The sequence below is a fragment of the Ixodes scapularis genome, unplaced genomic scaffold (assembly GCF_016920785.2).
Source record: "Ixodes scapularis isolate PalLabHiFi unplaced genomic scaffold, ASM1692078v2 PGA_scaffold0__279_contigs__length_252992795, whole genome shotgun sequence".
NCBI lineage: Eukaryota > Metazoa > Arthropoda > Arachnida > Ixodida > Ixodidae > Ixodes > Ixodes scapularis.
The window spans coordinates 103329786-103353760 of NW_024609835.1; the positions used below are offsets into that span (position 1 = coordinate 103329786).

The 23975-nt window shown below is 41.6% G+C and overlaps 2 protein-coding genes across 2 annotated transcripts; both read right to left on the bottom strand.

The window, feature by feature from the left end:
* Positions 1–758: 758 nt before the first annotated feature.
* On the bottom strand, positions 759–4240 carry LOC8038780 (putative protein heh-1). Its single transcript, XM_029968795.2, has 4 exons — positions 4105–4240; positions 3308–3415; positions 1704–1882; positions 759–889 (listed from the first exon to the last, which is right to left on the bottom strand). Exons 1-4 carry the CDS (start codon positions 4205–4207, stop codon positions 806–808), a joined length of 474 nt encoding a protein of 157 aa, XP_029824655.2. The 5' UTR covers positions 4208–4240; the 3' UTR covers positions 759–805.
* Positions 4241–16848: 12608 nt separating this feature from the next.
* Positions 16849–20397, bottom strand: LOC115310411 (putative protein heh-1). Its single transcript, XM_029968777.2, has 4 exons — positions 20202–20397; positions 19406–19513; positions 17810–17988; positions 16849–16979 (listed from the first exon to the last, which is right to left on the bottom strand). The coding sequence occupies exons 1-4, from the start codon at positions 20380–20382 to the stop codon at positions 16896–16898; spliced, it is 552 nt and encodes a 183-aa protein (XP_029824637.2). The 5' UTR covers positions 20383–20397; the 3' UTR covers positions 16849–16895.
* Between the last annotated feature and the right edge of the window lie 3578 nt (positions 20398–23975).

Genomic DNA, 23975 nt, shown 5'->3' on the forward strand with positions numbered 1-23975 from the left:
GCCACATTTAACGGGAAAATTTTCGTCACGTGACCTCAGCACCGACGCATTCAACTAAATTTAGCAGGAATTTGAGTTGTTGTCGAGGAGGAGGGGAGGAGGAGAGGGTACGGAGGAGGAGGGCTGTATCCTCCATGCCGTACCCTTCCTTCCTTCTCCTCGCTAGCCGCTCTCTAATTTAGCTTTAAATATATTTGTAGACGTCTTTTATTTTTTTGTTATGTAATAATCACATTCTATGCGCCTTTTAAATAGCCATACTTTTGAAGAAAATATACCATTTGATTAATGATCTGTCCAGTAAGCATAGAAACCGTGTAAATTATATAAGCTGCTTATCAGTTATTTTATGATATTGAAGGTCCTCAAATCGGACACATTTATATAATAATTTTCGCCATGAAAGTTTTGCTTTTAATTCGGTCTCTTCGTAGCCCTTCAACTTTATAGTGCCACGATGACCAGCGTATTCAAGGGAAAGTCATCTACGTTTATGATAATAGGTGGCAACTTAAAATTGTCATACTATTGTGGAGGTGCCTTGCATATTTTTCAGCCTACATTTCCTTCGCTACGAGTGTTTTCGAAGTTAATGCTTTCATAAACCTTCCCATTTTTAAAGATGCAGTGGTGAACAGGCACAACCAATTTAGACGCTTCTTATGGTAATGTGTTTAGTGAAGTTTCTTCTTCAGTGAATTTTGGAGGCTTGGTTCCATCCGGATTTCGCTAACCAAAACTATAATCACGACACCAGCTTCAACATTAGTCAAATTTATTTATTTCTCGAGTCAGATGCATGAGTCTACTGCTTCAGCTCTACAGGTACGGTAAAGCAGAAGAGCTCTCCTGCAGCATCCACACCTTTGAAAATGGCCTTTGCTTGAGTCTGAAAATCAAAGTGAAGAAAACGTTATTACTTTTCAGTGTTTCCACATCCCCTTTTGTTTTTCCAGATGTAAACGTTAATAAATGACGACGTGTAGAACAGATTTCAGCGGATCTAATGTACTACCTTAATTTATACAGCGATTAGTAATTTAGTTATTATGTTATTTATTGTGGTTCAGCGTTTGTTTGCCTTGGCTGTCAAATTCACCAATCCACTCTAAGAATGGTAGGAGCAACGGTGACATCATCTGGGTCTGAAAACATTCACACTGTTTACTCCAACAGAGGGTGCTAGCATATTGTTCTATCGTCTGATGCCCAGCTCTACGTGAATAAAAATAAAGTGCCTATAAGCTCGCTTATTGGTTTACATTGTAGAATTCAACTTATTGGCTTTGATATCAATAATATTCATTCATATAATTTTTTTGTTGCCCTTTCTATTGTTTAATATTCTTCCCAATCTTCATTGCAGGAGTTTACAGATTTCGTAAAAAATGAGTGCTTGTTTCACTCCCCTTGTATTTTCAAAACGTAGATATTCAAGGTAAAATATCGACCCTAGAGTGTCCGCCTCCTTTAAAAAAATAAAACTGTGCCTCGCCTACATGGGCATTGTGTGGTCCGCATTCCGAAGATTCATACTTCGCATCGTCTTTTAGTTTTCTGAACGGAAACCACTGTGTCTGGAAAGCTGCGAACTTTAGGGCTGTAGAGTATCCCTGTTGAGTCCGAAAACTGCGGACTTAAAAAGCAAACTCTAACATATATTACAGAAAGCGTCGAAGTAAAAGACCTGTGAATAAACCTACCGGCGGGAATGTAGGTGACATCGTGAGCTGTGACTTGGCTGTGTACTGCTTGCCGGCCACAAGTGGGCACTCAACACCCATCTGGCTGCACGCGTCGCTCTTGAAGCCAGGGAAATTCTCCGGCTTCAGTTGTCCAATCTGGCCTTGAACCTTCAGACGCATCACATCGGAGTCCCTCTCTACAGGGGGAGAGAAAAAATTAATACCAAAAAATTACCAACCTGTGTCCAGCTACTGAAAACGCGAAAACTTTCATATTAGAGTTACTACATCTAAGTTCCTCTGTCAAGAACCGCTATTTGGGTCTTGACGAAAAGGCCATGTTTACGCCGATGCCATAAGGACAAAAGATAGGGCAGGGCGCAACAGGTGAGGCTAAAGCCACAATGGCGCAAAAATATTTCAAAACGCCAGACATCTTATGCGTTCGTCTAACCTGTTTTAAGTTTGACAGATGTCCCAGCGCAACATTTTTAATGTGTAAAGCGTATATTTGCTTAAAATACAGCGATTTTTCAAGTAATTCGTTTTCGAGTATTTGGTTGGCTGCGTCACCATACTACACCTCACTGTGATTTCGTTGCTACTGACGCAGCAATGCATTTTTCACACAAAATTTTCTGTTTTATTTGTATCTGCGTTCATATCATTTTTATTGTCTTCAATTGAAATACTCTATAAGTACCCTGAAAGGTGTCATTCAATGCGCCTTGGTTTCATCTTGGTCCAAATCTTTTTAATGTATTGGTGCCTGAAATAGGGAGACATTAAAAATCCGCTATTGAGAAATACGCCTCCACATTTAATGAGGCATAACAATAATTGCTGATCCTGGGGTTCTCATACTTTCCATACACTTTATATACCGGATCACACCTTTATCTCGTTATTTTTCCCGTAGATATCACTCAATTACCCCGTGAATGTTTACCAAGAACTGCGGAATACAACCTGGATCTTTACTGTATACATTGTGAAGGCATCACGATAGAATGATTTTTCGGGCTGCAAATTCAGATCAATGCTGAAATACAATAAAACATTTATATTACTCTAGAATTTTTATTTCTTAAGCCCTTAAAGAGCGATGTATCCGTGTTTGAATGCTTTATTTTATCAAACACTTCATCTGCTAAAAGGATTCATAATGTGGACGGTATAGATTTCTTTTGGTGCTATTATAATATTCTCGCTAGCAGTGCATGGGCGCATAACAGGCCGCGTGTGTCCGAAAAAAAACGACTGGAGTGTTTTACCCTTTAAATTGTCGGTTCCTAATGCGACTGCTACAGTTGAAGATACGCAACCTAGGTTGTGTTCTTCCTAAACTGCCCCCGATCGACACTTCCTCCTACCCTGAAGCGATAACCATCCTATCTTTGTGCCACATCAATACCTCCCTCCCATCAATCCCACCACCCATACTCTCCGTCATTAGCAGTTAGGAATCGACTAAAAGAAACCACAATGGATTAAAAATAAAATGTAACATACTTATTATTATAAAATTGAGAAGAATACAGCATTCTACAAAACCAATACTCTGCACGCTACGTGAGGCTGTATATGCTAGAGCACCAGTTATGTAGCTACTTTGTCCTCACCTGCGATGAAGTCCACTTCAAAGCGAGGCTTGTCGGCCAATTTGACATTGCAGGGAAGGGATTCGCAGTGCGTCAATCGAACTTCCTTCACATTCTTCGTCGACCCATCTGTAATTCAGGCAAAAGGTAAGCATTCTTGAAGCGCATATGTTTTTAAACAAAGCAAGATTAAATATATCACAGAGTATGGAGTTCCTTTTATTTGCGAGATTACATCTTCGCGAAGGGAAATATTTAAATGCAATATGCGATGGTTCATAGAACGTTGTGGAGACGATTGGTGTGCGTGCTAAAAATAACGAGATTTTCTCTTTTTTACCTTTAGTGATGGGAAATACGACAATTCCTAAATATTTATGTCTGGGTGACTGAAATATACTGCCAATCTTCTTTCGGCCATTGATCGTATACCTCTGTGGTTATGTCTGAACCGTATAAATATCGACTAAAAAAGAAAAACTCTAAATGCATTTCTAGTTTTTTTTTACATGGGAAATTAATTTACGACAGTTTTCAAACAATCGCATTAAACTTATTGGAAATTGCACTGGCTGGTTGACACATTTAACACCTTTCATAGAAATACACTTCTAAAACTTATATAAAAGCGCTTAGTGATTTAAACTGTACTCAGAGAACGCGAATGCTAAGGTTGCGATCTCAAATGCTCTTTATTTTGCTTTAATTTCAAGTTACTAATTCTTCTGAAGCCCGTGTTTCATTACAATATCCTTATGTTTTCGTTGTCGAACTCTCTTTCATCCTGCAAACATCGAGGCAAGAGCAACAGCACTCACCCGTGCATTGGTCCACCTTGACGACTGAGAGCCCGTCAGATGCACTTGCGGCCGACACAAAGGCAAAGGCACAGAGTGCCAAGAAAACCATAGAACCGGCCATGACGAACGTTAAGATGTCCCTCGATGAAGTGATGTTGGGTGCTAAAAAAAGGCTGCTTAAATAGTGGTTTTTCGCACATGTCAGATGTTGAACACGGGACTGATTTATCAGTACCGTAACCGTCTGCATTCTTTTGTCAGGATAGAATAATATCGTCTAGTATTGTTATCAATTTTTTCTGCAGTTATTTTTCTATCATTCACGTACTGCTATTATCTTTAGGATAAGAGCAATATTTAAGAAAAAATATTCATACAAAGCACCGAGAGACAACCACATTAATCAAAAAGGCTCAGTAAGCAACTTTGTTCTGAAACCTTATTTCGGCTGCAATCGCCTAAAATATTTCTATCGGCATTTTAAAGAAATTACACTTTTTATCGTGCTCCTCGTAAACATATTCGTAAGGACATAGAGGACTGGATTAACAATTCAATTAAGGATGAGAGCAGTAATTTAAAAGAACATTTTTGAGAGCACAGCACAGTACCCTCACATCTCACATCTCTTTGTGACAAATCACTCTTGTCTCTTTTTTTTACCCTCATTAAGCGCACGTATAAACGGCTACCAGCCTACAGCCCTCCAGTATTGTTCAAATTGGTAAACAACAATTATACCGCAATTTATCTGATTGTCACGTGCAAGCTTCAAATTTATTGGTAGAGGCGACAGTGTGTTTGAACCAATGGTTATTAAACTATTAGCTGCACCAACTTTATCATCGTAGATGCTCCACAAGAAAAAAATAAGAAATATTTTACAGCAACGAGTCTAAAATATAAATAACTGCTATAATTTCGTTTATACACGCCAATTTTAGTAATTATTCTCCAAGCAACTGTTCAGAGAAATGTTTCCGTCGCAACTGTGCGCCCCGTTCCATGTCAACTGCGGTGCTCCGAGTTTTAGATACCTGAGAATAATTAAAACGTCGAGAAATTACTTCATGGAGGTCTTCTCGAATTATCATGATTATGCAAGTGAATCAAATGGCATTTTATGTTTCCTTAGTCCTCGACCGCTTAAAAAACGTCGGGCGTGGCGAACGTGCCTCTAACATCTTCTTAATGCTCTGCAGCTAGTGCACTGAAATGGCTCCATGAGCAGACGGAATCGCCGAACGCAACACGGGAGGAACCATAATCGCAACATAACGATAATCTTTACCTTTGTTTCGGCAAAGCCGCGTCGTCGCAAAAAGGCAATGATAATGTGATGACATGGTATTCCCTGTTAAACATAATGAACCGCGCCCCGTCTTTCTAAAGGCCCGTTCGCACTCTTGCAACTGACTACGACCGAGAGCGACCAGACCGGTTTTTCAGCCTCTTGCGACCTCTTAGGACCGGATGCGCCGCAGCGAAGCTGGTCCTAAAAGGTCGCAAGAGTCTTAAAAACCAGTCTTGTCTCCTTCGGTCGTACTCGGTTGCAAGAGTGTGAACGGACTTTAAAGCTCCCAGGGACTACAATGAACGAGCCGTTCATTAACCGACCAGTTTGACAGCAACCCATGAAAACACCGATTGTTGATGTTAACCAAAGTATATAGACTTCGGCAACGTTTTGTTGCGTGAGTGTGGAGACAAGTAGATCGCCTTGGCGTCAGAAGTTATAAGTTGTCTCAGGTCCAGCCTTGATCTCAGCTTGGAGTATAAGGAGCCTTCCCCGATCGGGCTGTTTTGATTAAGCGTCAGGACTCCGCTGGAATAGCGCTGCCATTAAGTAAGGCACGATTCGCTCGACTATTTTGTATAACCTCGGTGAGCGCTGTACCCATAGCTTCTTCAGTAAACGTTATGAGACTGTCGCGAAACAAATTCCCATGTGACATTTATTTCGACGTCGTTTAACTGGACTGCCTTCAGCGGCAAAAAGAAAAATAAAACATCCACAATCGTCTCATAAATTTGCTTGGAGCCTGTTTCAGTTAATCCAAACGTTTTGAGTTAAATATGTGGCAAAGCATTTTGCGTTTTATTTATATCTTCTTATTTTGTAATTTAATGCAGTTATTTTGCGTGTGACTTATTCGTGTCCTCCCTTTTACTGATAACTTTATATTTCAAGATTAACCAATATTTCTATATAGGAGACACGTTGAATGCATATTTGAGATAATTGCTGCTTATTAAGCATGCCCCTCTTAGGCGCGATTCAGTTTGCATCAGTCCGCTGAAAAGCAAAATCGTCAGACATTTCGCTGATAACATGCGGCAGAGAAACTAGCTGTATTTCTTGTCGAGAAAATTGGAATTTACGTGCAGCAGTTGTGTAGACTTATGGAACTTGATAAGGACTTGCAATTTCACGAGCTGGCCCACACCAGCGGAGACACATCTGTGTGCAGATAACCTGCTTGCAAGCGCGCATACACTATAAAATATGCCTGCACCTCTACTTAACCCGCAAAATACTCAAAGAGCCAATCTCTCCGATCAACGAAATCAGCTCAGCGAACGATAAGGCTGAATGACCGCTTAGAACTAAAAAAGATGTCAGCGCTGTGACAGTGCGCAATGAAAAGCGTCGTGCTTGCATATCGTACTGCCAAGCCACACACTTAATTTTGAGGTCTAAACAGATGCTTGGTGTCAACATTCGCTTGGCTGATTTCGTACATCACAGAGATTGGCACTTCGTGTGTTTTGCGGGTAAGTAGACATGAAGGCATTCTTAAGAAAGTAGCAAGTCCAGATGCGCAGGCCCAGAATAAAAACAAATAAATCTCTCGTGTAATATGAATATGTTACATTTTTTAATGAACTTAATTGAGTGAAAATGAAGTGTACTCAGGCCTTCTTGGGCCTGACTCCCCCGTGGCTCCTTGAGGACAAATGTTTCTGCGGATTGCAAGGTGATGGGTTTGAACCCCGGCAGAAGCAACCACAGTTAGATGAATGCTAGAGTTTATGACAGGCACAAACGCGAAATCATGGTTCATACCTGGTATGGCTATTAGGAATCCAGGTTTTTCTTATGATATAATCCAGGTATATTCGTTTGGTCGTCCGCATTTAAGTACTAGCCTAAAAAAAATCGTATCCGTCTGCCACGGAGCTTTGACCTCTCAGTTCAACAAATACGTGACAGTAGGTAACCAATATAAAATGTTTGTTGTCTGAGAAAGATGACGTCATAAATCGGACCTAATGGCAAGAGCCAGAGCGTCAGATATCGCTCCAACAGTTGCGCCATAATGACGTAACACGCGCAAGTTAAAGGATGACACCTGGACCCTCATCTTCACGGCGGGACACAGGGACCTGGACATCACCGCATGCTGCGAACGGTCAGCGGCGCACCGCCTACCTATCAAAGCAGGCGACTATGTCCCTGTCTATATTTCCAGCCCTGTAGATTAGGGAACCTGATGTATAAAATAATATTCAGATAAATGTTAAGATCGCCGCCCTCAGTAAGCTCTATAGCGTCGCCTCTTACTCGGCTTTTAGCGTTGGAGCTATAAGCAGCACGCCGACACCTTACCAAGTTTGTGCTACGGTATGTCGTGCTACAGAAGAGAGCTTGAGAGAATCGTCCGCAATTCCGGTGGGTCGACCCTTGTCCCTGTACGATTGTTAAATGACGAGCTGCAAATACGGTCTCGCTTCGACGAGCAGACTGGTGATCCGCTCGCAGAAATAGGAGGAGAATGATGGAAATCTATGTGAAATGAATCGCATTGAGGAACGGTATGCCAAGTTACTGCTGAGGAAGATCATGCTTAGTGAAAATTATAAGACTTGGGAGCTGAGTTGAACAACTTATTAAAATAGCTTACGTAACTGTGGCTGAGTGCGAAACAAGTTATCGGGATTTTCTTGGCCCTACTCAAAATTTGTGTTTGTGTGTGAGTGTGTGTGTGTGTGTGTGTGTGTTTTATGTTTGTAGTCTTTGATACGTGCTTCAGTTGTTTAATATGTAAGATCGCACTGTCATCAAGTCTCTGGTAGATGTTGTTTGGGGTTGTCAGTCTGATGCCACTGGGTTGTACGTCGACCTCAAGTTTTGGGGTGTCGTATGTACGACGAGGCGTGTAATGGCTACACCTTTTCTTGTAGAGTGTAAGCTGAGAGTGGCGGTCTCCTCACTTTGAAAATCCTGTTAGTACCTATGATTGGCCTAAATGTAAAAAGTCGAAAACAAAATCGAAATGTTGTTTAAGAGTTATCAAAAATAATCGTAATTATTCAAATGGCCTCGTTTTCAGCGTTTCTCACAGATTTATTTACTGCCCAGAAAGCCTATTTTTGCACCGTTATTAAAAAGATACAGGACAACACGCTGGCAAAGTTTGAAAGTTCTGGTATTTATCGATGCGGAGAAAAAATATAAAATATAGGTATCTTTACGGGATGTGCCAAGTATGCTTTTCTTTTTATAGAAATTAACTACGTCGACATTTAACATTGAATAGCTTGAGTGAATTCGCCGTATACGTAGATTATAAGTAAATATGTCTGGACCGGTAGTCAGAACATATTTTTTTGGAGAGGTGACTCAAATGCCTACTTCGCGCAATTTGCAGAAATTAATTCGCTCTGAGAGCGTGGTTCTAACTTGTTTTACTCAAGAACACATTTTTTTTTCACAAAACTAATATCGTTTTTGTTTGATGGGAATTAGGTATACAAAATTCATTTTTTAAATTAAAAACGGTCCCCGGACACGGCCGGCCGCAATTATCTCAAAACACTCTGTACTTTCAGTGGCGGGACTACTCCACTGCCCCCAAAAAAACAATACAATTTAAGAAGAAATCCATTTCTGAAAATTCTAAATGGAACACAATTTTTGTAAACGCTGCCATGAAAAAAATAATTTTCTAGCAATTTCGACGCTCTTAAGCTCAAATTATTTGGATGAAGCTCTGGTCTAGTCCACGCCCGGTGCTTAGCTAGCTATGTGGCAACATTTCCTGACTTTGATTGGTTGGAGAAATGATTGACGTGCAAAATGCATGTTCTACAATTGAATCTCCGTGGCGTAATTGCATTTTTATTGACAATATTTTTATTAATGGGAAACGATTAACCGAGATATAGATATTATTGTTTTCAAAGCAATCTCGAGGTTGCATTTCGGCCACGTTTTCAAACAATAACAAACGTGGCTGCCGGCGTCTGCGGCGTGCTCAACGAGCGTGGCGTCTCGAGCTCGTATATTTTTATGAAATCGAGTCGTTTTGCGTTCTCTAAAAGACTTAAAGGAAAATATCTTCAACCGCCCTCGCTTGCAGCAAACAACTGTCAAAAGTACGCGGCTTCGGAAGGGAAATGCGAGCGCCTCTTTTCGTAGCGAGCCTGGCCAAATCCTAGGATTCCACATCAGCTATGTTGCTTGATCTGACTTGATTCATTCATCGCGTGCCGATGCTAAAAAAAAGAAAAAAAAAAGATGTCGGTTCCCGTGAAAGCGGCCCCGCTGCTTTGTGACTGGGGCAACGGTCGTGATTGCAACCGAAATTTCATTACCGAGAAGATATCAACGCAAGTAAGAATTTGCGAACCATTTGGCTGGAGGCCATCGAGCATTCTGCTAGCACCCAGTTTGTCCAGCTATGATCCCGTTATTTCTCTTCGAAAGGCAAGTAGCTTTGAAATTCTGCGGGGCACTTGGCTTGTCAAAGCGAATATTTTTACGTCGCGCTTTGATTCACTCTATCAAATCCCTGCGTGTCTACTTACCTGCAAAACACTCAAAGAGCCAATCTCTGCGATCTACAAAATGAACTCAGCGAATGACGAGGCGGAATATCTATTTACATCCAAAAATGAAGTCTGCGCTGTGTTGCATTACGCAATGCAAAGCGTCATGCTTGCATTACGGAATAACACAGGGCAGACTTCATTTTCAGCTTTATAAACATATGTTCCGCCTCTTCAGACGCTGAGCTTATTTCATATCGCAGAGATTGGCTCTGCAAGTGTTTTGGGTAATAGTGAACGCGCAGCCATTTCTTAGAGTGTGAGACCAAAGCGCTGAAGTTTCGCCAGTGACGACAGCGCCATTCCAGTTCCTGGCGGGACGCCCCGAGCTGAATGGTTCGCGTTGTTTTTTCGCCCGCTTCGCCGCCTTTTGCTGACGGCTACGCTGGTCAATAAGGTTAACTGTAATAGAAAAGATATAAAAGACCGGCTCGCACTAATCTTGAGTTCTTGATTCCAGTAACAACCTCCGAAATTGTTGCTGTCAGTCCTCAAGATTGTACCGCTTCTTCGAAAAGCCGTACGACACTCGAAAGGCGCCTCGCCTAAACCACGGCGGTGCTCCGACAAAAGTAATTTTCTCGTTTGATAGAGGATTACTTCTGCTAAATATTCAGAACAAAAAACGAATTGAAATAGGTATCAGCCCAAAAATAGAATGCACATTGAACGGAGGAAAGTCATTTGGCAGTACCTGCGTGACGGGGTATATGATGTTTGGGCTCGCGTCTGTCCATTTCTTTGTGGTGTTTGACGGGGCCTCCGCAGTGACGTTGGAGTCCTTAGGCATGAATATTTCCACTATAATCACTAGCAAGATGAGAACGGCAATAAGGAGCTCCAGTTAACCCGCCTCCAGCACTGGCTTCCAACCTTCGTTAAGGCTTCCATCTCGAGAGCCACGAGAATGCACCCGCAGTCAAATCGCAGCGAAGGGCGGAGGGCATGCTGGAGGCCGGATGTTCGGAAGGGACGCCTTGTCGTTCTTACTTTGTCAGCGGTGCCGTAGCGAGGGACGGGCTTCTGAGGCTATACAGGTAATATATATGTGACATTTCCTCGTCTATTTTTCATTACGTATATTTGCTTTGTTCTTAACCATCCCAAGGCATCGTTAGTTATTTTGTAACCTCTGTAGTTTCTTCTGTCTTCGAGTTATATATTTTTTTTTAGACTACCCAAATTTTCATTATAACCTGGCTAATTATACATAAAAGTCAAGGTGATGTCTGCTTTCTAACGAACTGTGAGACATCTTTCGTAAAATTTAGAATGTCCTTCATCGTTGATCTGCCGTGTAAATCCCTGAAAAAGAGTCAGGGTTCTTCGCACTATGAGTTTTTTGACACGCCTTGCTCCTCGAGAGGTGTATATAGCCGCGAGCGCAGCTGACTAAGTAGGCAGCGCACTCGTGGCCTAACTGTTATCGCGCGTGCCTTCCACGCAGAAAGACAGGGTTCGATTCCAGCCACCTTACTGTCCTTTTATTTACTCTTTCAACTTGCCCTTCTCGTAAGTTTGAGAACATTTCCTAAGTTCGAGAACAGAACTCTTCGGTTCTGCGTGCACTACCGCCGAGTGACGCCGTAACAAAAAAGGACGTCTAACAGCTGCCACGTATCTACGACACCCTGTACCGGCTTCTCCACGCCCGAGACGTTTCGTCGATGGTCCTGAAGAGTGGGTACTTGCAGATCGGGGTCGACGAACGAGATCGTGAAAAGACATTTTTCGTCACGCCGGACGGGCTATGCGATTTTAAAGTGATGCCGTTCGGACTATGCACAACGCCGGCGAAGTTCCAGCGCGTAATGGACACCGTTCTTTCCCGCTTGAAATGGCAAAGTTGCCTCATCTATCTCGACAAAGTCGTGCTAGTCTCCAGCGACTTCCGCGAACACCTGAGACATTTGGGAGCCGTGCTACATGTTATCCAGAATGCCGGACTGACACTGAAGCCGTCAAAATGTCGGTTCGCTTATGGCGAGCTCTAATTCCTGGGCCATGTCGTGAGTGCTCAAGGTGTAAGTCCTGACTCTGCAAAGACATCCGCTGTCGTTGAATTTCCAAAGCCATCAAACAAGAAAGCCGTACGAAGATTTTTTTGGGCTGTGCGCATACTACAGACGATTCGTTCGCGATTTTGCCAAGATTCCTGCACCGCTTACGCATTTGACGAAGGACGACGTGAACTTCCAGTGGGGGGAAGAGCAAGAACAAGCGTTCAACGAACTGAAGGAAAGACTTCAGTCGTTCCCTATCCTTGGACACTTCGATCCATCAGCGAAAACAGAAGTTTACACAGACGCCAGCAACGCCGGGCTAGGTCCGATGCTCGTCCAAAGACAAGACGCCACAGAGAGTGTGATCGCTTACGCATGCCGGGCGCTGTCCAAGGCAGAAAAAATTACTCAACAACCGACAAGGAATGTCTCGCTGTTGTCTGGGCGTTAACCAAGTTCCGCCCGTACCTGTACGGGATTCCGTTCCGCGTTGTCACGGACCACCACGCTCTCTGTTGGCTCGCCAACCTCAAGGACCCGTCAGGACGCCTCGCTCGCTGGAGCCTTTTACTGCAAGAATTCGACATGACCATTGCGCACAAGTCTGGACGCAAGCATAATGACGCCGATTGTTTGCATAGGGCCCCAGTCGAATCTCCTCCCGACAGCACCGACGACGACGATGACGCCCGTTTTCTCGGAGCAATTACAGATACCGACATGGGAGCACGTCAACAAGACCACACCGAACTTCGGGCCGTGATTGACCACCTCGAAGGTCAAGAATGTTTACTTCCGCGAGTCTTGGCATGAGACTTTCCAAGATTAGTTCTGGAGCGAGGCGTGCCCTTTAAGAAGAACTTTGGAACGAGCAACCCTGCCTGGCTGCTGGTTGTTCCGGCCAGCCTTCGAGAAGAAATCTTTCAAGCATGCCATGACGACCTGACAGCTGGACACCTTGGCTATAGCAGTACGCTCGCCCAGATTCGTGACAATTACTACTGGCCGTGGACTGTTTTCGGGAGTCTCGAATATACGCAGGGTCTTTTAACGCGAAAACACAATATATATATTGTTATCCACCTCTTTTACAACACCCTAACAATTGTTTGATTGTTTTTACAAACTTTTCAGTGAAATTCCATCCACACATATTCCCAATAATACCACTGCCCCTACATTGAAAGGTTCGTTCTAGGGAATATTCTTTCAATGACATTATGTAAGCAAGAATTGGACAACCGCTATTCGAAGACCAAGTCCTCTGCTTCTTCTACTGTGTTTGCGGTGACGTCAGAAGAACGCCAGTTTCTGACTGGCTTTGAGTTTAAAGGTAGTGGGTAGACCTCGATATTAGATGCTTCGAGGTCAACAAACTATATTTCTCAATCAGCCAATCAGAGCTCGAAGGTTTGACATCACCGCAACCGCTGTGCAAGAAGCAGACGAACTTGCGCTCCGTCTGTGTAGCGGATTCCGACAATCATAGGTGTACAACTGGGTTACAAACATTCACTCTACTGCGGAATGTGATAACCTACACCATGATGTGTCTTCCATTTTTTTGTGGTGTAAACATAACATTTTAGTGATTTTTCCTGCAAAAGCAAAAGTGCTATTTCTGTGCCGACGGCATGTACCTTACGATTTTTCCCATGATCTTCATACCATGCCAATTCAGCGTGTATTTTATGTGAGAGACCTTCGAGTGTTTGTTGGTGGTGCCTTGTCGTTTAGAAAAAGTATCTTTTCTGGTAGGTACTTCTATGAGAATGTTGGGAATGTTACTACGCTTGACGCGGCATTTCAAGAAGCCTCATTGCTTATTACACCCTTTCAAAACCTTGATTGGGTCCCGAGTTGAATTCTCTTTAGCAAAATAAAACTGAATAACTAACACACAAGACGTGACGATAGAACATGTTCAGAAAAGCATGATTCATATTCTTTACGATAGATATCTGGGAAGGCGATTGTATAGGGATTATGAAGTCATGCTAAGTTCATTTTTGCTGACGCTTTAGCCTGGAAGGAGAACTAGTCATGATTTCGTGTTTTTACATAGGGTTTTCATTGGCTCCTAGTCATTTTCATTGCTTAACAATGTAAGTTTTTATAATAACGTCTGTCATACCAGATATATTGTATGATTTGACGTTCCTTCACCGTGTTGTACTTTCCCGCTTACACGGATTCAGACATTATATAAAAGAATCGCTCCTCCTGACCTCGATTTCTGCACATCTATGTCAGTGTACCGCCATCAATTGAATAACCGTGTAATTTACTCATAACTTCTGTTTGATTTTTGTGATTATGTTATGGTAGGAAGTGCTTCCATTTTTTTATGATTATGGGGTGCAGCCAAGAAAAGACTGCTGTGGTTGTTTTTAGTCACTGAAAAGAGACATTATTATATAACGAGACAGATATCTTAGAGGGAGCCCTTTTTTATATAAATGTCGGGAGCACTGATTAATATATTGTATGCAACACACGTTCGTAGAAATTATAGGCGACATCAATCGAATGTACAAATAAACATGTTTTAAAACAACAGAAAAATAATCAAAACGTTCTTTGTTTACTTTTTTTTCTAAACTCCATTAAGAATTCACACGCCGGCACCCCACACATATACCTACGTTTGAATGTAAATATATTTAGGAAACGTTTTTAGAGAAGGCTATATGCGTGTCAACTTCACAGTGGCACGCAAACGGTGTTCCATCGACTTTGAAAGTCGGATAGTCCAGCGTTTCTCAGCAAACAGACTCCTCTATACTTCGTCCACCTTAAAGCTTACAATGCGGAAGAAAACTAGGTGATCGATGGACCAGTCGTATCTGTCTTTCGTCGTGTGATCACACTCACGTCCAAAACCGCGAGCAGAGAGCTAGGTGAGGGGAGAAAAGGCATGCAATTGATTAGTCGGGCCGGAGCTTAGCTCCCGCCACACTGTCAGCTTAAGATTTAAAGGAGTATAATAGAGGAAATAGTGTCGACGGAATTTTACCGCGCGAAATAGGCGTCCGAATGGGCAGCGATATATGAAGCTCCTTTGAGATTGCTTCACATTGAAGTACATAAATTGTGGTGTGTAATACAATGTAAGGAGTCATTCGAAATAAACCAAGATAAAATTACTGTAAAATGTACCAAATGTTATATTTCATTAAAGCAATATTGACATGAAAGTTGTTTGCCGAAATTAGGACAGAATGTTGCCGCGTGTTGGCGCTAACTGCTGGGTGAGAGTTGGTTCCACAGGGTAGCGACCCCTCACAGCCCCCTATATGACCCAGTCGGTTTCAATAGTAAATGTCGGTAAATATATCGTGAATACTTTATTCACTAACTATTGTTACATGTAAAGAACGGTAGCATGAAACGTGTTGCAAAAAAAACACCGCATTAAGCACGCCAGCTATTCTTATGAAATCTGTAGAAATGCCAACATGTTTACTCTTGTAACGGACCATAAATTCTACATATTGTGAATGACAAAAAACTCTCGGAGGATTTCTGTGTAACACGCAATTCAACACTGCTTGGTCACGGGTTGTGTCTATGGAATGAGCTTTTTTGAAGTTAACAGGAAATCCTCTTACAAGTCCTTTATTCTGTGAGCAGCACGCGAATGTCAAAATTAGTTGGACCACGCGCTCTCACTTCTCAATATCAATTAATAATATAAAATTAATAAAGTTTTCAAGGTTCATAATTATTCTGACTGACCATACTAAACATTGACAGCCTGAAGACATGTAAATTCGAGGCAATAATATCTAAATTAAAAAATAACAGTGAAATAGCGATAACCAATAATAACGGCTACGCGCGGAAAGCTTGTGAGTGCCCCGTGGATCGATTTTACAAACGCAAATGAGAGACTGCAGATATTCTTTAACAAAACTAGCTCTTATGACTGATTTATTGGGTTCTTCAGCACATTTTTTCGAGTGCAGTTCTTAGACGCCCGTTTCCTGGTTTCGCAGCGTCGGTGTCGGCGTCTGCGTCGGCCTCGGCCTCAGCGTCGGCGAAACCGCGCTAAATTTAGTGAGGAAATACACGTCGCGTTACCTCAACACCAATTCAATTTCCCTGCTAAATTTATCGGGGAAATTCAGATTATTCGCTAGATTAAGCGGACAAACTCAGTTCCTACTCTAGATCTAGCGGGAAAATTGATGTCACGTGACCTCAGCACCAATGCAATCAACTAAATTTAGCAGGAATTTGATTTGTTGTCGAGGAGGAGGGGAGGAGGAGAGGGTACGGAGGAGGAGGGCTGTATCCTCCATGCCGTACCCTTCCTTCCTTCTCCTAGCTAGCCGCTCTCTCATTTCGCTTTAAATATATTTGTAAACGTCTTTTATCTTTTTGTTATGTAATAATCACATTCTATGCGCCTTTTAAATAGCCACACTATTGAAGAAAATATACTATTTTATTAATGATCTGTCCAGTAAGCATAGAAACCGTGTAAATTATATAACCTGCTTATAAGTTATTTTATGTTATTGAAGGTCCTCAAATCGGACAGATTTATATAACAATTTTCGCCAGGAAAGTTTGAGCTTTAATTCGGTCTCTTTGTAGCCCTTCAACTTTAAAGTGCCACGATGACCAGCTTAATCAAGGGAAAGTCATATACGCATTATAATATTCGATGGCAACTTAAAATTATCATACTATTGTAGAGTCGCCTTGCATATTTTTTAGCCTACATTTCCTTCGCCACGAGTGTTTTCGAAGTTAATGCTTTCATAAACCTTCCCATTTTTAAAGATGCAGGGATGAACAGGCACAACCAATTTAGACGCTTCTTATGGTAATGTGTTTAGTGAAGTTTCTTCTTCAGTGAATTTTGGAGGCTTGGTTCCATCCGGATTTCGCTAAACAAAACTATAATCACGACACCAGCTTCAACATTAGTCAAATTTATTTATTTCTCGAGTCAGATGCATGAGTCTACTGCTTCAGCTCTACAGGTACGGTAAAGCAGAAGAGCTCTCCTGCAGCATCCACACCTGTGAAAATGGCCTTTGCTTGAGTCTGAAAATCGAAGCGAAGAAAACGTTATTAATTTTCAGTGTTTCCACATCCCCTTTTCTCTTTCCAGATGTAAACGTTAATAAATGACGACGTGTAGAACAGATTTCAGCGGATCTAATGTACTACCTTAATTTATACAGCGATTAGTAATTTAGTTATTATGTTATTTATTGTGGTTCAGCGTTTGTTGGCTTGGCTGTCAAATTCACCAATTCACTCTAAGAATGGTAGGAGCAACGGTGACATCATCTGGGTCCCGTGCATGACTCCACTTTGAAAACATTCACACTGTTTACTCCAACAGAGGGTGCTAACATAATGTTCTATCGTCTGATGCCCAGCTCTACGTGAATAAAAATAAAGTGCCTATAAGCTCGCTTATTGGTTTACATTCTAGAATTCAACTTATTGGCTTTGATATCAATAATTTTCATTCATATAATTTTTTTATTGCCCTTTCTTTTGTTTAATATTCTTCCCAATCTTCATTGCAGGAGTTTACGGATTTTGTAAAAAATGAGTGCTTGTTTCACTCCCCTTGTCTTTTCAAAACGTAGATATTCAAGGTAAAATATCTACACTAAACAGTCCGCCTCCTTTTAAAAAATAAAACTGTACCTCGCATAAATGGGCATTGTGTGGTCCGCATTCCGCAGATTCATACTTCTCATCGTCTTTTAGTTTTTTGAACGGAAACTACTGTGTCTGGAAAGCTGCGAACTTTAGGGCTGTAGAGTATCCCTGTTGAGTCTGAAGACTGCGGACTTAAAAAGGAAACTCTACATATATCAAAGAAAGCGTCAAAGTAAAAGACCTGTGGATAAACCTACCGGCGGGAATGTAGGTGACATCGTGAGCTGTGACTTGGCTGTGTACTGCTTGCCGGCCACAAGTGGGCAATCAACACCCATCTGGCTACACGCGTCGCTCTTGAAGCCAGGGAAATTCTCCGGCTTCAGTTGTCCAATCTGGCCTTGAACCTTGAGACGCATCACATCGGAGTCCCTCTCTACAGGAGGAGAGGAAAGGTTAACATTACCAACCTGTGTCCACCTGCTGAAAACGTGAAAACTTTCATATTAGAGTTACTACATCTAAGTTCCTCTGTCAAGAACCGCTATTTGGGTCTTGACGAAAAGGCCATGTTTACGCCGATGCCATAAGGACAAAAGATAGGGCAGGGCGAAACAGGTGAGGCTAAAGCCACAATGGCGCAAAAATATTTCAAAACGCCAGACATCTTATGCGTTCGTCTAACCTGTTTTAAGTTTGACAGATGTCCCAGCGCAACATTTTTCAAGTGTAAAGCATATATTTGCTTATAATACAACGATTTTTCAAGTAATTCGTTTTCGAGTATTTGGTTGGCTGCATCACCATACTACACCTCACTGTGATTTCGTTGCTACTGACGCAGCAATGCATTTTTCACACAAAATTTTCTGTTTTATTACTATATGCGTTCATATCATTTTTATTGTCTTCAATTGAAATAGTCTATAAATGCCCTGAAAGGTGTCATTCTATGCGGCTTGGTTTCATTTTGGTCCCAATCTTTTTAATGTATTGGTGCATGGAATAGGGAGACATTAAAAATCCGCTATTGAGGAATACGCCTCCACATTTAATGAGGCATAACAAAAATTGCTGATCCTAGGGTTCTCATACTTTCCATACAATTTATATACCGGATCACACCTTTATTTCTTTATTTTTCCCGTAGATATCACTCAATTACCCCGTGAATGTTTACCAAGAACTGCGGAATACAACCAGGACCTTTACTGTATACAATGTGAAGGCATCACGATAGAATGATTTTTCGGGCTGCAAATTCGCATCAATGCTGAAATACAATAAAGCTTATATATTACTCTTGAATTTTTCATTTCTTGAGCCCTTAGAGAGCCATGTATCCGTGTTTGAATGCCTTATTTTATCAAACACCTCATCTGCTAAAAGGAATCATAATGTGGACGATATAGATTTCTTTTGGTGCTATTATAATATTCTCGCTAGCAGTGCATGGGCACATAACAGGCCGTGTGTGTCCGAAAAAAACGACCGGAGTGTTTTACCCTGTGAATTGTCGGTTCATAATGCGACTGCTGCAGTTGAAAATACGCAACCTAGGTTGTGTTCTTCCTAAACTGCCCCCGATCGACACTTCCTCCTACCCTGAAGCGATAACCATCCTATCTTTGTGCCACATCAATACCTCCCTCCCATCAATCCCACCACCCATACTCTCCGTCATTAGCAGTTAGGAATGGACTAAAAGAAACCACGATGGATTAAAAATAAAATGTAACATACTTATTATTATAAAATTGAGAAGAATACAGCATTCTACAAAACCAATACTCTGCACGCTACGTGAGGCTGTATATGCTAGAGTACCAGATATGTAGCTACTTTGTCCTCACCTGCGATGAAGTCGACTTCAAAGCGAGGCTTGTCGGCCAATTTGACATTGCAGGGAAGGGATTCGCAGTGAGTCAATCGAACTTCCTTCACATTCTTCGTCGACCCATCTGTAATTCAGGTAAAAGATAAGCATTCTTGAAGCGCATATCTTTTTAAACAAAGCAAGATTAAATATATCACAGAGTATGGAGTTCCTCTTATTTGCGAGATTACATTTTCGCAAAGGGAAATATTTAAATGCAATATGCGATGGTTCATAGAACGTTGTGGAGACGATTGGTGTGCGTGCTAAAAATAACGAGATTTTCTCTTTTTACCTTTAGTGATGGGAAATACGACAATTCCTAAATATTTATGTCTGGGTGACTGAAATATACTGCCAAACTTCGTTCGGCCATTGATCGTATACCTCTGTGGTTATGTCTGAACCGTATAAAAATCGACTAAAAAAGAAAAACTCTAAATGCATTTCTAGATTTTTTTACATGGAAAATTAATTTACGACAGTGTTGAAACAATCGCATTAAACTTATTGGAAATTGCATTGTCTGGTTGACACATTTAACACCTTTCATAGAAAAATACTTCTAAAACTTATATAAAAGCGCTTAGTGATTTAAACTGTACTCAGAGAACGCGAATGCTAAGGTTGCTGTCACAAAAGCCCCTTTATTTTGCTTTAATTTCAAGTTACTAATTTTTTTGAAGCCTGTGTTTCATGACAATATCCTTATGTTTGCGTAGTCGAACTGTCTTTCTCCCTGCAAACATCGAGGCAAGAGCAGCACCACTCACCCGTGCATTGGTCCACCTTGACGACTGAGAGCTCGTCAGATGCACTTGCGGATGACACGAAGGCAAAGGCACAGATTGCCAAGAAAACCATAGAACCGGCCATGACGAACGTCAAGATGTTCCTCGATGAGTGATGTTGGGAATTAACAAAGGGCTGCTTAAATAGCGGTTTTTCGCACATGTCACATCTTGAACACGGGACTGATTTATCAGTACCGGAACCGTCCTCTGCATTCTTTTGTCAGGATATAATAATATCGTCTGGTAGTCTTATCAATTTTTTCTGCAGTTATTTTTTTAGAATTCACGCACTGCTATTACCTTTAGGATGAGAGCAATATTAAAAAAAACATATTCATAAAAAGCATATTCTTTAGTTTTCCGAGAGACAGCCACATTAATCAAAAAGGCTCAGTAACCAACTTTGTTCTGAAATCTTATTTCGGCTGCAATCGCCTAAAATATTTCTATCGGCATTTTAAGGAAACGACACTTTTTATTGTGCTCCTCGTAAACATATTCGTAAGGACATAGATGACTGGATTAACAATTCAATTAAGTATGAGAGCAGTAATTTAACAGAGCATTTTTGAGAGCACGGCACAGAACCCTCACATCTCACATCACTTTGTGACAAATCACTCTTGGCTCTTTTTTTTTACCCTCATTAAGCGCACGTATAAACGGCTACCAGCCTACAGCCCTCCAGTATCGTTCAAATTGGTAAAGAACAATTTTGCCGCAATTTATCCGATTGTCACGTGCAAGCTTCAAATTTATTGGTAGAGGCGACAGTGTGTTTGAACCAATGGTTATTAAACTACTAGCTGCACCAACTTTATCATAGTAGATGCTGCTCAAGAAAAAAATAAGAAATATTTTACAGCTACGAGCGTAAAATATAAGTAACTGCTATAATTTCGTTTAGACACGCCAATTTCAGTAATCATTCTCCAAGCCGCCGTTCAGAGAAATGTTTCCGTCACAACTGTGCGCCCCGTTCCATGTCAACTGCGGTGCTCCGAGTTTTAGATACCTGAGAATAATTAAAATGTCGAGAAATCACTTCATAGAGCTCTTCTCGAATAATCATAATTATGAAGGTGAATCAAAGGAAATTTTATGTTTCCTTAGTCCTCGACCGCTTAAAAAACGTCGGCCGTGGCGAACGTGTCTCTAACATCTTCTTAACGCTCTGCAGCGAGTGCAGTGAAAGGGCTCCATGAGCCGACAGAATCGTCGAACGCAACACGGGAGGAACCATAATCGCAACAATACGATAATCTTTATCTTTGTTTTGGCAAAGACACGCCGTCGCAAATTGGCAATGATAATGTGATGGCATGGTGTTCCCTTTTAAGCATAATGAACAGCGCCCCGTGTTTCTAATGCTCCCATAACCGACCATTTTGACAGCTACCCATGAAAACACCAATTGTTGATGTTACACGAAGTATATAGACTTCGGCACCGTTTTGTTGCGTGAGTGTGGAGGCACAAGTAGATCGCCTTGGCGTCAGAAGTTATAAGTTGTCCTAGGTCCAGCCTCGATCTCAGTCTGGAGTATAACTAGCCTTCCCCATTGGGCTGTTTTGATTGGTTGCTACGTATTAAGCCCGTCGTCAGGACTCCGCTAGAATAGCCCTGCCATTAAATAAGGCACGATTCGCTCGACTATTTTGTGTAGCCTTGGTGAGCGCTGTACCCATAGCTTCTTCAGTAAACGTTATGGGACTGTCGCGAGACAAATTCCCATGTGACATTTATTTCGACGTCGTTTAACTGTACTGCCTTCAGCGACAAAAATAAAAATAAAACATCCACACTCGTCTTACAAATTTTCTTGGAGCCTGTTTAAGTTAATCCTATTTTTTTTTCGTAATTTAATGGCGCTTATTTTGCGCGTGACTTATTCGTGTCCTCCATTTTACTGCTACCTTTGTCATTTCAAGATAAACCAGTATTTCCATAAAGGAGACTCGTTGAATGCATATTTGAGATAATTGCTGCCTATGAAGCATGTCTCTCTTAGGCGCGAATCAGTTTGCGTCAGTCCGCTGAAAAGCAAAATCGTCAGACATTTCGCTGATAACATACTGCACAGAAATTATCTGTATTTCTTCTCTAGACAATTGGAATCCACTTGCAGCGGTTGTGTAAACTTATGGAACTTGATAATACTTGCAATTTCGCGAGCAGGCCCACAGCAGCAGAGACACATATGTGTACGGATAACCTGCTTGCAAGCGCGCATACACTATAAAAAATGCCTGCACCTCTACTTAACTGCAAAAAACTCAAAGAGCCAATCTCTGCGATCAACGAAATCAGCTTAGCGAACGATACCCGTTTAGAACTAAAAATGATGTCTGCGCTGTGACGTTGCGCAATGAAAAGCCTAGTGCTTGCATTGCGTAATGCCAAACTTCACGCTTAATTTTGAGGTCTAAACAGATGCTTGGTGTCAACATTCGCTCAGCTCATTTCGTAGATCACAGAGATTTGCACTCTGTGTGTTTTGAGGGTAAGTAGTCATGAAGGCATTTTTAAGAAAGTAGCCAGTCCAGATGCGCAAGGACAAAATAAAAACAAATTAATCTGCCGTGTCATATAGATATGTTGCATTTTTTAATTAACTTAAAGGCGGGCGCTCAAAGTTTTCTTCAGCATGACAGAAAATTACCCCTCCTTCCTTTTTTTCCTCCTCCCTTTTCCTCCTCCATTTTCCCCCTCGCTTTTTACGGCCTTCTCGCACGAATGCTAATGGGCTTACCGGCCCCCCGACAAAATCTCTGTAACCCTTCAAGGTTCTCTGCGTCAATCCCGAACATCAGGGATTAGTTAGGCAGGCTGGATATGAGCTCGGAAGTGTTCGGGCTGGCTCGCTTTTCTCCTTTTTTATACTTTTTTTCTGCAGCTGCGGATAGTCAACACCAACTAGCCCAACAACAAGTTATTTTACATTCAGATACTTCCGCATGCGGTCACATACGCCACAACACCGCATATTTATCTCGATTGAACGGAAGTTGAACATCACAGCAGAAGCAAAAAGGGTGGGTATTTGTATCTGAACTTTGAGCTCTAGCCAGAGAGTTGAAAATTGGTCGTTCTAAGAACGGCACACTGAGGAGTGATTGTATCACTATTCTTTTTAAGGTAATATTTATGAGTAAATACAAGTCAAAGATATTGCAGTCAAAGGGATTCAATCTGGCCATTTCTGGGGCATAATATATAGGTTCGTACTACAGGTGTTTTCTAGAGTGACGGCCGCCTCGTTGAAGCTACTAAGAAGAGTAAAAACAAACTTCCATAAAAAGTGAAACGGTTTATGGTACATTTCATCTATCTTCAGCCTTTGAAAAAAATTTCTTCGTGGCCAAACGTGCATTTAGTTTCTGTCTACAAATGTAACTGAAAACTCGACAACCGCCAAATATCTTGCGAATCAGCAAAGAGAATCGGAAACACGGAGATTGAACCGCAAAATCACAACTTTCTTCGCGTAAAATAGTGCAACTAGCAATACTGGCATATTATGCCATTTATGAAAAGACAGCAAGTATTACGAAGTTTTCATTCTCTTCTGTTCCCATTTGTTCGCTGATTAAGGAATGGAATGCCCAGATGGCCTCTGCACCCCTTGCATCATAATTGTTCGGGGCTCTGTCAGGGTGGGCGAAGGCCAGCGACCATCCCCAAAAAAACCCAGGAGTTGGGAAGGTGTACTACCGCAAGTTTTGGGGCTGCTTCGCTAATTTAGGGGTCTGG